The sequence below is a fragment of the Trachurus japonicus genome, chromosome 19, assembly GCF_045865225.1.
Source record: "Trachurus japonicus isolate A0001 chromosome 19, Traja_1.0".
Lineage (NCBI taxonomy): Eukaryota > Metazoa > Chordata > Actinopteri > Carangiformes > Carangidae > Trachurus > Trachurus japonicus.
The window spans coordinates 115,001-130,762 of record NC_140925.1 but is presented as its reverse complement, the minus strand read 5'-3'; the positions used below and the strand labels follow the sequence as shown (position 1 = coordinate 130,762).

The window sequence follows — 15,762 nt, the reverse complement described above, 5'->3', positions numbered from 1 at the left end:
ATTTTGCACAATTAACTTGTTATAGGCATATTTAATTAGAATGTTTAGTTTTGGCCCGCGACCCTCCACCCCGATTCATTTTTGGCCCTTCACTGAGAAGAATTTGGGCACCCCTGGTCTATGGGATGGCTGATGGCTCCTCTATGGGATGGCTGATGGCTCCTCTATGGGATGGCTGATGGCTCCTCTATGGGATGGCTCCCTCTATGGGATGGCTCCCTCTAGTGGCTCAGGAGAGGAACTGCAGCCTCTGGTTCAACAACAAAACACCAACAGTTTATTCTTGGTTCTGTTTCCACCGTCTTTAATCTTAATCACATCAAACTGACGACTCTTCACATGTTCACACTCAGTTATAAAAATATCATCTGGACTAATAAAAGCACAACAACAGGTTTGTGTTGCTTCAGTGAAACACTGAGGACAAATCACAGAAAACATGGCTCCTCCTTACGTTCACTGACATCACACCAAATTAAATTCAAACTGGAAACGAAAACCAAACAAAAAACAAAAACAACTCAGCGTGAGTTCAGGCAAACTTCAAAATATCAAGCATTTTACAAACATTTAAAGGAGCAGTCTGTGAGTGTTTGGTAACGCCAACATTAGCACCAACGTGTCGTCCGAGCAGCTTCAGTCTGACTGGACCAGAGCTAGCTGTTAGCATGCTAACTGCAGAACAAGAAGAGATGTGGTCGAGAACGCTAAGCCGCTACGGCTAGCGTTAGCTTTGTACCAACAGCAACAACATAACAGCTCCTTTAAATGTTGGAACATTTAGGAATCAACTGATTCCAATATAATATAATATAATTTAATATAATATAATTGATCCACTATGTTTATTTTTTAGTTCTGTGAAATGATCCTCTGTTGTTCAGTTGTGTCTGTGAAGCACCGTTGTCTTTCATCAGCTGATCTGCACGGATGGAACCACTCGACCTTTGACCTCTCTGTGTGTAACCACTCGACCTTTGACCTCTCTGTGTGTAACCACTTGACCTTTGACCTCTCTGTGTGTAACCACTCGACCTTTGACCTCTCTGTGTGTAACCACTCGACCTTTGACCTCTCTGTGTGTAACCACTTGACCTTTGACCTCTCTGTGTGTAAACTCTGCAGAGCGACGAGGACCCGACTCGCTGCACGTCCACCAATCACAACAGTTTGGTCTGTTTGACCTCGTGTCCGATGTTTCCTCTGTCAGGTGTTGGTCCCGAGGCGACGCGGCCGGTCTGAACCTGAACGCTCAGGTGCAGCAGCCAATCAGAACGCTCAGATCCACAGTCTGCTGGTGCAGCAGCCAATCAGAACAAAGACCTCAGATCCGTCCAACAATCCAATGTTTCCTTCAGCTAACACAGCTAGCGTCACTGGGTCCAGCTAATGTCGCTAACGCTAATGAGTCCAGCACCGTTTGGTTCAGCGGGTCTCCATGGCAACCACAGCGCCAGGTCTCCATGGCAACCACAGCATCAGTTAGCCAGTTAGCCAGTTGGCCGGTCAGCGGTTCTCAGTCTGAAACAAAGTCCTTCTGTCTCTGAAGCAGCAGCGGTCGTTCTGCTCGTTCTGGTCGTTCTGGGGGAGTGATGGTGATGGTGTGAAGTCAGCTGACACCTGAGCTCTGCTCTGATTGGCTGAGAGCAGCTCTGCTCTGATTGGCTGAGAGCCGCCAGAGGCCGGTGAGTGCGGCAGTGGAGCCGGTGAACCTCCGTCAGCTGCTGCGTCCAAATCCTGAATCGCTGCCGGAGTCTGGAGTCCTGAACACACGAAGCACAAGTTAACGCTGCAGAACTAGACCTGAAGACCTGAAGACCTGAAGACCTGAAGACCTGAAGACCTGAAGACCTGAAGACCTGAAGACCTGAAGACCTGAAGACCTGAAGACCTGAAGACCTGAAGACCTGAAGACCTGAAGACCTGAAGACCTGAAGACCTAAAGACCTAAAGACCTGAAGACCTGAAGACCTGAAGACCTGAAGACCTGAAGACCTAAAGACCTGAAGACCTGAAGACCTGAAGACCTGAGGACCTGAGGACCTGAAGACCTGAGGACCTGAGGACCTGAAGACCTAAAGACCTGAAGACCTGAAGACCTGAAGACCTGAAGACCTGAAGACCTGAAGACCTGAAGACCTAAAGACCTAAAGACCTAAAGACCTAAAGACCTAAAGACCTGAAGACCTGAAGACCTGAAGACCTGAAGACCTAAAGACCTGAAGACCTGAAGACCTGAAGACCTGAAGACCTGAAGACCTGAAGACCTGAAGACTCTGCATGCATATAAATCTTTAGACAGAAATTATGTACTTTGTGGTCATGTGCAAAACTTAAAGTTTTATGACACAGGTTCAGGGTTTTGCGCTTTGAGGGACAAAGACAAAACCTTCTGATGCCTGAGTGGACTGCACAGGGATCTACGGTACATCCTGATGACATTCCCTCGGGATATTATACAATTTCCATCTATCCTTCTGCCGGTTTGTGCAGCTAACAGCACAACAACTCCTTGTCATCTTCTTTAGCTGCTTGACTCTGCTTGTAACAACATATTATAACACAGATCTGCAGTGACGTTGCTCAGAAACCGTCTACACCTGAAGGGTTAGGGTTAACCCCGTTCACTCACCAGCTGCTGCCGTTAGGACCAGAGGATGAACGCCAAAGAGAAGAATAGAAACAGAAATAGAAACTGAAAAAAAGAGAAAACAATAACAGAGTCAACACAGGTTTTACAGCAGCATGATGACATCACCTGAGGGGGCGGGGCTACAACGTACCTTCTCCTCCAGCTCCTTTATCTGTCTTTTCTGAGCTTCTATGAACTCCTCCAGCTCCTTGTTCCTCTGTCAAACACACAGTCATCACAGTCAAACACCTAGAAACATGCTGCAAAGGGTTAACTGTCAGGTGTTGGTTTACCTGTTGTGTGTTGGTTTACCTTTTGTGTGTGGTTGTTTACCTGTTGTGTCAGTTGCAGTATCTCCATCCTCTCTCTCAGGATCTGAACATCCCTCTCTCTCAGCTCACACATCATGGCTCGTTTCCATTGGTCCATGGCTCTCCTAAGCCCCTCCCTCTCTCCGTCAGTCAGAGTTTCAGAGAGACGACCCTCTCCGATCTTAAACCCCTCCATCCGGGACTCCTCCTCCTGCTGCAGAGCCTCGAACAGCATGGCCTCCAGCTCCAAGATCCTCTGGAGGAACAACATCTGTTAGAACCTCTGAACATCTGTTAGAACCTCTGAACAGTCCAGCGCTGATGTACTTTATCTGTGACCTGAGTAAATTCTACTACTTTTGTACGAAAGTCTTCTCTGGTTGGTTCTTGGGCTTCCAATGCAAAGAATCGGGACTAACAGAGCTTCATGTCTCGTGCATGTCTGTGTTGTGTTGCGTTCACTGACCTTGTGAGCCTGATCCATGGACTGCTTCCTGTAGTCCAGCTCTTCGTCCAGGTAGCCTTTCTGTTTACTGAACAGCTCCTGGAGAACAACAGCAAAGTAGCAGAAACGCACACACATCCATAGACAACACAGCTGATGGAGAACAACAGCCAGAGCTCAGAGGCCACAACACAACGTTTATACAAACAAAGAAAGATTTTAGTCCTGATCGAGACATTAGGGGTGTTGAGTGGCGCAGTGGGTTGAGCAGGAGCCCCATGTGTAGATGCTACGGTCCTCACTGCAGGTTTGAATCCCGCATCAGGTGGCCCTTTCCTGCATGTCATTCCCCCTCTCTCTGTCTCCCCATTTCCTGTCTCTCTCAACTGCACTATCTAATAAAGGCACAAAAGCCAAAAAATAAAAAAATAAAAAATAAATGAATCAACAGCAGAGACTCTGAGGACTTTAGAAGGCCACACACACCTTCACCTTCACCTTCACCTTCACCTTCACCTTCACCTGACATGAACTTGATCTGGGTCTTTATCAGATGTTGATGTAGCTGTTGATTGTGTGTGAATCATGTTTCAGCATCATCATGAGTGGAAAACAAGGGGTTAATGTGGTTCAGCCCTCTGATGTCATGATCATGTGATGTAATAGTTTGCAGACATTGTAATGTATCGCCTCATGTTCCCGGCTGGAGAGAACCACTGTCACCTTGTACCAGCTGAGAGGCCGTAGGTGAATGTTGTCTGTCATGAACTTTTACCTTCTCGCTCTCAATGTCCAACATCTTCTGCTGCAGAGCCGACTTTGTCACTTCGATGGACTCTAGCCACTGAGCAGAGAGACAGACAGGCAGAGACAGACAGGTAGAGAGACAGGAAAAGAGAGACAGGTGAAAGGACAGCAGGAAGGTGACATCCCGGTTCCATCCTCAGCTCGGTGATAAAGTCTGAGCTCCGTTTCTATCCTGAAGAGGAAACAGTGACTTTTCACTTTGGATCCAAAACAATCATCACAAACGTCCAAAGGTTTGGAACAGAATCAAAGGTCAGAGGAGAGAGTCAACATGTGGAGGATCAAACATGAGCTGTGAATGTTCAGAAGAACCGTGGTCACCATGGAGACAGAGAACCGTGGTCACCATAGAGACAGAGAACCGTGGTCACCATAGAGACAGAGAACAACAGTGTTTTCAGGTGTGTTACCTTCTCTGCCAGCGTGAGCACCGTCCGGGCGTGAATCACCACCACCTGCTCCTCATTGGACAGATTCTACAAGGAAACATGGAAATACAACAATAACTGTGTGTCACCACAACAACAACAACAACAACAACAACCTAACAACACAATCCTGCAACACCTCAGTCACATCACATCAACACATCAACAACATCATAACAACAATGTGTCTGTTGATACAGATGTAAACAGCTCTAACGACGTTGACGACTTCGTACATGAAACAACAGAAACATGTACAGAATAAATCAACATACACTTACGGCGTTATCGCCCAGAATGTCCAGTTTCTTCATCAGCTCACTGATCACGATCTCCTGAGCCACAAAACAAAACACATACACAAACTGTTACAGGTTCTTTACAAAGGTGTCTTTACACACGTGTCTTTACACACGTGTCTTTACAAAGGTGTCTTTACAAAGGTGTCTTTACACACGTGTCTTTACACACGTGTCTTTACACACGTGTCTTTACACATGTGTCTTTACAAAGGTGTCTTTACACAGGTGTCTTTACACACGTGTCTTTACACACGTGTCTTTACAAAGGTGTCTTTACAAAGGTGTCTTTACACATGTGTCTTTACACACGTGTCTTTACAAAGGTGTCTTTACAAAGGTGTCTTTACAAAGGTGTCTTTACAAAGGTGTCTTTACACACGTGTCTTTACACACGTGTCTTTACAAAGGTGTCTTTACAAAGGTGTCTTTACAAAGGTGTCTTTACAAAGGTGTCTTTACAAAGGTGTCTTTACACACGTGTCTTTACAAAGGTGTCTTTACAAAGGTGTCTTTACAAAGGTGTCTTTACAAAGGTGTCTTTACAAAGGTGTCTTTACACACGTGTCTTTACAAAGGTGTTTTTACACACGTGTCTTTACAAAGGTGTCTTTACAAAGGTGTCTTTACAAAGGTGTCTTTACAAAGGTGTCTTTACAAAGGTGTCTTTACAAAGGTGTCTTTACACACGTGTCTTTACAAAGGTGTCTTTACAAAGGTGTCTTTACAAAGGTGTCTTTACAAAGGTGTCTTTACAAAGGTGTCTTTACACACGTGTCTTTACAAAGGTGTCTTTACAAAGGTGTCTTTACAAAGGTGTCTTTACAAAGGTGTCTTTACACATGTGTCTTTACACACGTGTCTTTACAAAGGTGTCTTTACAAAGGTGTCTTTACAAAGGTGTCTTTACAAAGGTGTCTTTACACACGTGTCTTTACAAAGGTGTCTTTACAAAGGTGTCTTTACACACGTGTCTTTACAAAGGTGTCTTTACAAAGGTGTCTTTACAAAGGTGTCTTTACAAAGGTGTCTTTACACACGTGTCTTTACAAAGGTGTCTTTACACACGTGTCTTTGCAAAGGTGTCTTTACACACGTGTCTTTACAAAGGTGTCTTTACAAAGGTGTCTTTACACATGTGTCTTTACAAAGGTATGTTTACACATGTGTCTTTACACAGGTGTCTTTACAAAGGTGTCTTTACACATGTGTCTTTACACACGTGTAAAGACACATGTGTCTTTACACATGTGTCTTTACAAAGGTGTCTTTACAAAGGTGTCTTTACACACGTGTCTTTACACACGTGTAAAGACACATGTGTCTTTACACATGTGTCTTTACAAAGGTGTCTTTACACACGTGTCTTTACAAAGGTGTCTTTACACACGTGTCTTTACAAAGGTGTCTTTACAAAGGTGTCTTTACAAAGGTGTCTTTACAAAGGTGTCTTTACACATGTGTCTTTACAAAGGTGTCTTTACACATGTGTCTTTACAAAGGTGTCTTTACACATGTGTCTTTACACACGTGTAAAGACACATGTGTCTTTACACATGTGTCTTTACAAAGGTGTCTTTACACACGTGTCTTTACAAAGGTGTCTTTACACACGTGTCTTTACAAAGGTGTCTTTACAAAGGTGTCTTTACACAGGTGTCTTTACACATGTGTCTTTACAAAGGTGTCTTTACACATGTGTCTTTACAAAGGTGTCTTTACAAAGGTGTCTTTACAAAGGTGTCTTTACAAAGGTGTCTTTACACACGTGTCTTTACAAAGGTGTCTTTACAAAGGTGTCTTTACAAAGGTGTCTTTACACATGTGTCTTTACACACGTGTCTTTACAAAGGTGTCTTTACAAAGGTGTCTTTACAAAGGTGTCTTTACACACGTGTCTTTACAAAGGTGTCTTTACACACGTGTCTTTACAAAGGTGTCTTTACAAAGGTGTCTTTACACACGTGTCTTTACAAAGGTGTCTTTACACACGTGTCTTTACAAAGGTGTCTTTACAAAGGTGTCTTTACACACGTGTCTTTACAAAGGTGTCTTTACAAAGGTGTCTTTACAAAGGTGTCTTTACAAAGGTGTCTTTACACACGTGTCTTTACAAAGGTGTCTTTACAAAGGTGTCTTTACAAAGGTGTCTTTACACATGTGTCTTTACACACGTGTCTTTACAAAGGTGTCTTTACAAAGGTGTCTTTACACACGTGTCTTTACAAAGGTGTCTTTACAAAGGTGTCTTTACACACGTGTCTTTACAAAGGTGTCTTTACAAAGGTGTCTTTACACACGTGTCTTTACAAAGGTGTCTTTACAAAGGTGTCTTTACAAAGGTGTCTTTACAAAGGTGTCTTTACAAAGGTGTCTTTACACACGTGTCTTTACAAAGGTGTCTTTACACACGTGTCTTTGCAAAGGTGTCTTTACACACGTGTCTTTACAAAGGTGTCTTTACAAAGGTGTCTTTACAAAGGTGTCTTTACACATGTGTCTTTACAAAGGTATGTTTACACATGTGTCTTTACACACGTGTAAAGACACATGTGTCTTTACACATGTGTCTTTACAAAGGTGTCTTTACAAAGGTGTCTTTACACACGTGTCTTTACACACGTGTAAAGACACATGTGTCTTTACACATGTGTCTTTACACATGTGTCTTTACAAAGGTGTCTTTACAAAGGTGTCTTTACACACGTGTCTTTACAAAGGTGTCTTTACACACGTGTCTTTACAAAGGTGTCTTTACAAAGGTGTCTTTACAAAGGTGTCTTTACAAAGGTGTCTTTACAAAGGTGTCTTTACACATGTGTCTTTACAAAGGTGTCTTTACACATGTGTCTTTACACATGTGTCTTTACACATGTGTCTTTACACACGTGTAAAGACACATGTGTCTTTACACATGTGTCTTTACAAAGGTGTCTTTACACATGTGTCTTTACAAAGGTGTCTTTACACACGTGTCTTTACAAAGGTGTCTTTACACACGTGTCTTTACAAAGGTGTCTTTACAAAGGTGTCTTTACACAGGTGTCTTTACACATGTGTCTTTACAAAGGTGTCTTTACACATGTGTCTTTACAAAGGTGTCTTTACACATGTGTCTTTACAAAGGTGTCTTTACAAAGGTGTCTTTACACATGTGTCTTTACACATGTGTCTTTACAAAGGTGTCTTTACACAGGTGTCTTTACACATGTGTCTTTACAAAGGTGTCTTTACACATGTGTCTTTACAAAGGTGTCTTTACACATGTGTCTTTACACATGTGTCTTTACAAAGGTGTCTTTACACACGTGTCTTTACAAAGGTGTCTTTACAAAGGTGTCTTTACACATGTGTCTTTACACATGTGTCTTTACAAAGGTGTCTTTACACAGGTGTCTTTACACATGTGTCTTTACAAAGGTGTCTTTACACATGTGTCTTTACAAAGGTGTCTTTACACATGTGTCTTTACACACGTGTCTTTACACATGTGTCTTTACACATGTGTCTTTACACATGTGTCTTTACAAAGGTGTCTTTACACACGTGTCTTTACAAAGGTGTCTTTACACACGTGTCTTTACAAAGGTGTCTTTACACATGTGTCTTTACAAAGGTGTCTTTACAAAGGTGTCTTTACAAAGGTGTCTTTACACACGTGTCTTTACAAAGGTGTCTTTACAAAGGTGTCTTTACACACGTGTCTTTACAAAGGTATGTTTACACACGTGTCTTTACAAAGGTGTCTTTACACACGTGTCTTTACAAAGGTATGTTTACACACGTGTCTTTACAAAGGTGTCTTTACAAAGGTATGTTTACACACGTGTCTTTACAAAGGTGTCTTTACAAAGGTGTCTTTACAAAGGTGTCTTTACACAGGTGTCTTTACACATTTGTCTTTACAAAGGTGTCTTTACAAAGGTGTCTTTACACATGTGTCTTTACAAAGGTGTCTTTACACATGTGTCTTTACAAAGGTGTCTTTACACATGTGTCTTTACAAAGGTGTCTTTACAAAGGTGTCTTTACAAAGGTGTCTTTACACATGTGTCTTTACACACGTGTCTTTACAAAGGTGTCTTTACAAAGGTGTCTTTACAAAGGTGTCTTTACACACGTGTCTTTACAAAGGTGTCTTTACAAAGTTGTCTTTACACACGTGTCTTTACAAAGGTGTCTTTACAAAGGTGTCTTTACACACGTGTCTTTACAAAGGTGTCTTTACAAAGGTGTCTTTACAAAGGTGTCTTTACACACGTGTCTTTACAAAGGTGTCTTTACAAAGGTGTCTTTACAAAGGTGTCTTTACACATGTGTCTTTACACACGTGTCTTTACAAAGGTGTCTTTACAAAGGTGTCTTTACAAAGGTGTCTTTACACACGTGTCTTTACAAAGGTGTCTTTACAAAGGTGTCTTTACACACGTGTCTTTACAAAGGTGTCTTTACAAAGGTGTCTTTACACACGTGTCTTTACAAAGGTGTCTTTACAAAGGTGTCTTTACAAAGGTGTCTTTACACACGTGTCTTTACAAAGGTGTCTTTACACACGTGTCTTTGCAAAGGTGTCTTTACACACGTGTCTTTACAAAGGTGTCTTTACAAAGGTGTCTTTACAAAGGTGTCTTTACACATGTGTCTTTACAAAGGTATGTTTACACATGTGTCTTTACACAGGTGTCTTTACAAAGGTGTCTTTACACATGTGTCTTTACACACGTGTAAAGACACATGTGTCTTTACACATGTGTCTTTACAAAGGTGTCTTTACAAAGGTGTCTTTACACACGTGTCTTTACACACGTGTAAAGACACATGTGTCTTTACACATGTGTCTTTACAAAGGTGTCTTTACAAAGGTGTCTTTACACACGTGTCTTTACAAAGGTGTCTTTACACACGTGTCTTTACAAAGGTGTCTTTACAAAGGTGTCTTTACAAAGGTGTCTTTACAAAGGTGTCTTTACACATGTGTCTTTACAAAGGTGTCTTTACACATGTGTCTTTACAAAGGTGTCTTTACACATGTGTCTTTACACACGTGTAAAGACACATGTGTCTTTACACATGTGTCTTTACAAAGGTGTCTTTACACACGTGTCTTTACAAAGGTGTCTTTACACACGTGTCTTTACAAAGGTGTCTTTACAAAGGTGTCTTTACACAGGTGTCTTTACACATGTGTCTTTACAAAGGTGTCTTTACACATGTGTCTTTACAAAGGTGTCTTTACACATGTGTCTTTACAAAGGTGTCTTTACACACGTGTCTTTACAAAGGTGTCTTTACAAAGGTGTCTTTACAAAGGTGTCTTTACACATGTGTCTTTACACATGTGTCTTTACAAAGGTGTCTTTACACAGGTGTCTTTACACATGTGTCTTTACAAAGGTGTCTTTACACATGTGTCTTTACAAAGGTGTCTTTACACATGTGTCTTTACACATGTGTCTTTACAAAGGTGTCTTTACACACGTGTCTTTACAAAGGTGTCTTTACAAAGGTGTCTTTACACATGTGTCTTTACACATGTGTCTTTACAAAGGTGTCTTTACACAGGTGTCTTTACACATGTGTCTTTACAAAGGTGTCTTTACACATGTGTCTTTACAAAGGTGTCTTTACACATGTGTCTTTACACACGTGTAAAGACACATGTGTCTTTACACATGTGTCTTTACAAAGGTGTCTTTACACACGTGTCTTTACAAAGGTGTCTTTACACACGTGTCTTTACAAAGGTGTCTTTACACATGTGTCTTTACAAAGGTGTCTTTACAAAGGTGTCTTTACAAAGGTGTCTTTACACACGTGTCTTTACAAAGGTGTCTTTACAAAGGTGTCTTTACAAAGGTGTCTTTACAAAGGTGTCTTTACACACGTGTCTTTACAAAGGTATGTTTACACACGTGTCTTTACAAAGGTGTCTTTACACACGTGTCTTTACAAAGGTATGTTTACACACGTGTCTTTACAAAGGTGTCTTTACAAAGGTATGTTTACACACGTGTCTTTACAAAGGTGTCTTTACAAAGGTGTCTTTACACAGGTGTCTTTACACATGTGTCTTTACAAAGGTGTCTTTACAAAGGTGTCTTTACACATGTGTCTTTACAAAGGTGTCTTTACACATGTGTCTTTACACATGTGTCTTTACAAAGGTGTCTTTACAAAGGTGTCTTTACACATGTGTCTTTACACATGTGTCTTTACAAAGGTGTCTTTACAAAGGTGTCTTTACAAAGGTGTCTTTACAAAGGTGTCTTTACACATGTGTCTTTACACATGTGTCTTTACAAAGGTGTCTTTACACATGTGTCTTTACACATGTGTCTTTACAAAGGTGTCTTTACACATGTGTCTTTACACATGTGTCTTTACACATGTGTGTTTACAAGGTGTGTTGACGTGTGCGGTACTCACAGTGACTCCTTCGGCCTCGCAGTAGATCTGTAGAGGACTGAGGCCGTCTGGGAAATGGAGATGTTGGAAGTTTATACCAGGTGAGCGTCGTTCCCTCTCCTGATCAGTGAACAGCGTTTCCATGGAAACAGAGGCAGCACGTTTATTTAAAGTTATTTCTTTGGGCTCAGTCAAGAGTGGAACCAGCGATCAGCAGCTTTGTGTGTGTTTGTGTTTGTTTACCTCCAGCTCTAAGATCCTGAACTCCAGCAGCTCGTTCTGGTCTCTGACATCCTGGATGTCGTTCCTCAGTCGCAGCTCTTCAGTCTCCATCTGCCTCAGCTGAGCCACAGAGTTACAATATACTAATATAATATAATATAATATCAACATACAGATGAGCCACAGAGTCACAATATACTAATACAATATAATACTAATATAATATAATATCAACATACAGCTGAGCCACAGAGTCACAATATACTAATACAATATAATACTAATATAATATAATATCAACATACAGCTGAGCCATGGACTGAATGAGTGAGTCACCTTTTCCACCAGCTCCTGGTTCCTCTGGTACAGCGCCTGTTTCTCCTGCACCCACTTCACATCCTGAGAGAGAGAGAGAGGGGGGGGGTTAGACCTGTAACAGACCTGAGGGGGGGTACTGTCTGCTACCGTGTCTTTCCTGAGGGGGGGGGGCGGCCGGCCTGCCATGCAGCCCAGCACAGGCTGAGAGGACGAGGCTTCAGCTCATCCTGACTTATTCACCATTTTACTTCCACTTAGTGAGTTTAGAAACGTTACTTTAAGGTAACTAAGGGTGCACTCACACTAGGACCAGTTGTTCTGTACCGCCCCCTCCCCTGTCCCCCGCTGGCCCGCACTCACACCACCTCCAACCCAAGCTGCTGAAGCACGTTGCCTCCGACACATACGTCATCACGTTGATATACCAACATGGAGGATGCGCTCTGACTGCAGAAAGAACGGCGCTTTTTAATTGTTTGACCGGTTGTCATGGTTATCTTGAAGTTTAATCAAAGCGACGTTAACTAGCGATGTTTACATACGCATGGCGCGACGTAATCGTTAAGTGACTGTTGTTTACACACGGTTGCAGACACGTGGTGGAGAACGAGCCCACAGCGCTTTACTGTAGCATTACTGTAGCATTACTGTAGCATTACTGTAGCATTACTGTAGCATTACTGTAGCATTACTGTAGCGTTACTGTAGCATTACTGTAGCATTACTGTAGCATTACTGTAGCATTACTGTAGCATCACTGTAGCATTACTGTAGCATCACTGTAGCATTACTGTAGCATTACTGTAGCATTACTGTAGCATTACTGTAGCATTACTGTAGCATCACTGTAGCATTACTGTAGCATTACTGTAGCATCACTGTAGCGTTACTGTAGCATTACTGCAGCATAACTGTAGCATTACTGTAGCATTACTGCAGCATTACTGCAGCATTACTGCAGCATTACTGTAGCATTACTGTAGCATTCCTGTAGCATTACTGTAGCATTACTGTAGCATTACTGTAGCATTACTGTAGCATTACTGTAGAATAACTGTAGCATAACTGTAGCATTACTGTAGCATTCCTGTAGCATTCCTGTAGCATTACTGTAGCTTTACTGTAGCATTACTGTAGCTTTACTGTAGCATTACTGTAGCATTCCTGTAGCATTCCTGTAGCATTACTGCAGCATTCCTGTAGCATTCCTGGCCAAGCTCACCTCTCCCAACCGAGCCGGGCCAGGGAAGTGGACCGGTTCACTTCACTCACACTAGCAATAGAATCCGGATTTTGGGGGCAAACGTGCTTGGGCACGGTACGATTGCCTAGTAGTCCAGTAATTTTAGGCCAAAAAAGGGGTCATCGTTAAACAAATTGCAACAGAAGCAAACTCAACTGATTTTGTATCCTTAGCATGTCCTGAGTGAGGGAAAAAAAGCCCCGAAGAATCCCATTAGGGGAAAGTTTAGAAAAACACCCAAACATATCCCATTAATACGCATACAAACATTTTTTTTCACGTGTATAGGGTAAAATTTTTAACCTTTAGATATCTCCATGAAAATTACTGAGTTGATTACTTACATTAAGACAAACAAAAAATGTATTACAAGTTTTTTGAAATTCTTTGTTAACATGAGCAAATTTGCATAAATTTGCATAAATTCCACCGTTTTGACGGCACATGTATATATGAAGTTGCTGTGGTGGTACCGGCATGAAAATTGGAATGAGTTGACTCCACCGGTCAACCGACAAGTTGACCACTTTAAATTTCAAGATGACTGCAATTTTTCAAGACAGCCACATCCTTAGTAGAGCAGGTATGACATGCTCCGTCTCGATTAATGCTCATGGGCCTAAATTGGTTCCATTCCTTAAGTTTTTTAACTGTAATATCATATTACAGTTAAAAAATGTCTTGTTCAATCTTGTTAACATATTATATGTTAACAAGATTGAACAAGACATTTTCACCTGCTCTACTCAATGTTTAGATCAGGTGTTGTATGAATGCAAATTAGCCATACGTAATTGGATTATGCACTGTTGGCTCATGTCATACCTGCTCTACTAAGGATGTGGCTGTCTTGAAAAATTGCAGTCATCTTTAAATTTAAAGTGGTCAACTTGTCGGTTGACCGATGGAGTCAACTCATTCCAATTTTCATGCTGGTACCACCACAGCAACTTCATATATACATGTGCCGTCAAAACGGTGGAATTTATGCAAATTTATGCAGATTTATGCAAATTTGCTCATGTTAACAAATAATTTCAAAAAACTTGTAATACATTTTTTGTTTGTCTTAATGTAAGTAATCAACTCAGTAATTTTCATGGAGATATCTAAAGGTTAAAAATTTTACCCTATTCACGTGAAAAAAATGTTTTATATGCGTATAAATGGGATGTTTGGGTGTTTTTCTAAACTTTCCCCTAATGGGATTCTTCTGGGCTTTTTTTCCCTCACTCAGGACATGCTGAGGATACAAAATCAGTTGAGTTTGCTTCTGTTGCAATTTGTTTAACCTTTTCTCATAAAATGACTGGACTATAGTCTGAGTGCACCCTAACTGACTCATTAACTAACCATGTTCTACCACTGGCTCCCATTGGCTCTCTCAGTGTGTGTGTGTGAGTGTGTGTGTGTGTGTGTGTGTGTGTGAGTGTGTGTGTGTGTGTGTGTGTGTGTGTGTGTGTTACCAGTCCTTGTTGGTTCAGCGCTGACTCCAGATCAGTGACTCTGGTCTCGTATCGACTGATTTCCATCAGCAGCTGCTCTCTGGTCTGAAACAGCAGAAACACAACCATCAACCAATCACAGGCTGAGAGGGGAGGAGCTCTGAGGTAACTATGGTAACCAGTCTGACGCTGCCTTCTCATTGGTTCCTCACCTTGATCTCCTTCTCAGCGTCGTAGTTTCCTCCGCTGGTCTCGGCCAGCAGAGCGTAGGCTCGCTGCAGCGCCTGGTACTCCTGAGTCAGCTGACGGTACCGAAGCTCCGCCTCCTCACGCACACACACCTGGAGCACACAAACACTCAGCTGGGTGTGTGTGTGTGTGTGTGTGTGTGTGTGCATGTGTGTGTGTGTGTGTGTGTGTGTTACCTCCTCTGGTTCAGTATCTGGAGTTCTGTCGGTGTGAAACGACAGCGAGGAGCCGTCAGAGTCGACCGACGCCTCTTCGTCGTAGCCGTAGAACGTCTCGATGACTCTGCAGGCTCTGAAGGTCCGTTTCCTCCTCACCGTCTCCTGGCGCCGGTATCTTAGCAACATGTCTCTCTCCTGTAGAGCAGCAGCAGCACAGGCTCAGTGTGTGTCTGTGTGTGTGTGTGTGTGTCTGTGTGTGTGTGTGTGTGTGTGTGTGTCTGTGTGTGTGTGTGTGAGACATTTCACTCAGATTCATTGACCTTTGACCTCATTGAACCTCTGGAACAAACTGAACTCAGTCACTTCCTGTTCAGGTTCATTCACATGTTAAATCGATGCTAATTTCATCACAACGACTTGTAATTAAAGCAGATATCAGTGGAATGTTTTTGTTAATATAAGTCCTAAATAGTCCTATTTTCCGTCAGCAATCACTTACATGAAGTATTTCAGCCTAAACACGAGTCTCTCCGTCACTCTGCTCTGCTGTAACCCGAGGAGAAAATTTTCCTTGTGGGATACAAGTGTTATCCAATGAGGGGAGAGAACGGCATGAAGGGCTGTGTGTGCAGCCAAGGGATGCGTGTGAATGTGGTGACGTAGCACGAGGACCAATTGATGCCTGACAAGGGCGGGGGCTGCTAACTCATGGTGCGTTCAAGGAAACTCGTACTTTGTGTTTTTCCTTCCTGTGAAGTCATACCAGTTCGATCTGGTACGAGTTCACGGGTCGGAAGTTA

General features: G+C 42.2%; 1 protein-coding gene and 1 pseudogene across 4 annotated transcripts in view; both read right to left on the bottom strand.

Moving 5' to 3' along the window:
• Positions 1-1,506: 1,506 nt before the first annotated feature.
• Positions 1,507-2,282, bottom strand: LOC146967046 (uncharacterized; annotated as a pseudogene).
• A 334-nt stretch (positions 2,283-2,616) lies between these two features.
• Positions 2,617-15,762, bottom strand: part of jakmip3 (Janus kinase and microtubule interacting protein 3) — a 27,298-nt gene continuing 14,152 nt past the window's right edge. For 3 of the 4 annotated variants that reach the window (XM_085761365.1, XM_085761368.1, XM_085761369.1), the window contains 13 exons: positions 14,981-15,157; positions 14,768-14,896; positions 14,577-14,660; positions 11,886-11,948; positions 11,571-11,669; positions 11,349-11,447; positions 4,899-4,958; positions 4,606-4,671; positions 4,164-4,232; positions 3,410-3,487; positions 2,966-3,199; positions 2,784-2,849; positions 2,617-2,695 (listed from right to left, as the gene is read on the bottom strand). In XM_085761365.1, coding sequence (XP_085617491.1) covers positions 2,645-2,695; positions 2,784-2,849; positions 2,966-3,199; positions 3,410-3,487; positions 4,164-4,232; positions 4,606-4,671; positions 4,899-4,958; positions 11,349-11,447; positions 11,571-11,669; positions 11,886-11,948; positions 14,577-14,660; positions 14,768-14,896; positions 14,981-15,157 — 1,275 coding nt within the window. In that variant the 3' untranslated portion in view covers positions 2,617-2,644. The remainder of the gene's footprint in view (positions 2,696-2,783; positions 2,850-2,965; positions 3,200-3,409; positions 3,488-4,163; positions 4,233-4,605; positions 4,672-4,898; positions 4,959-11,348; positions 11,448-11,570; positions 11,670-11,885; positions 11,949-14,576; positions 14,661-14,767; positions 14,897-14,980; positions 15,158-15,762) is intronic. The other variant, XM_085761367.1, reaches the window with a different exon arrangement.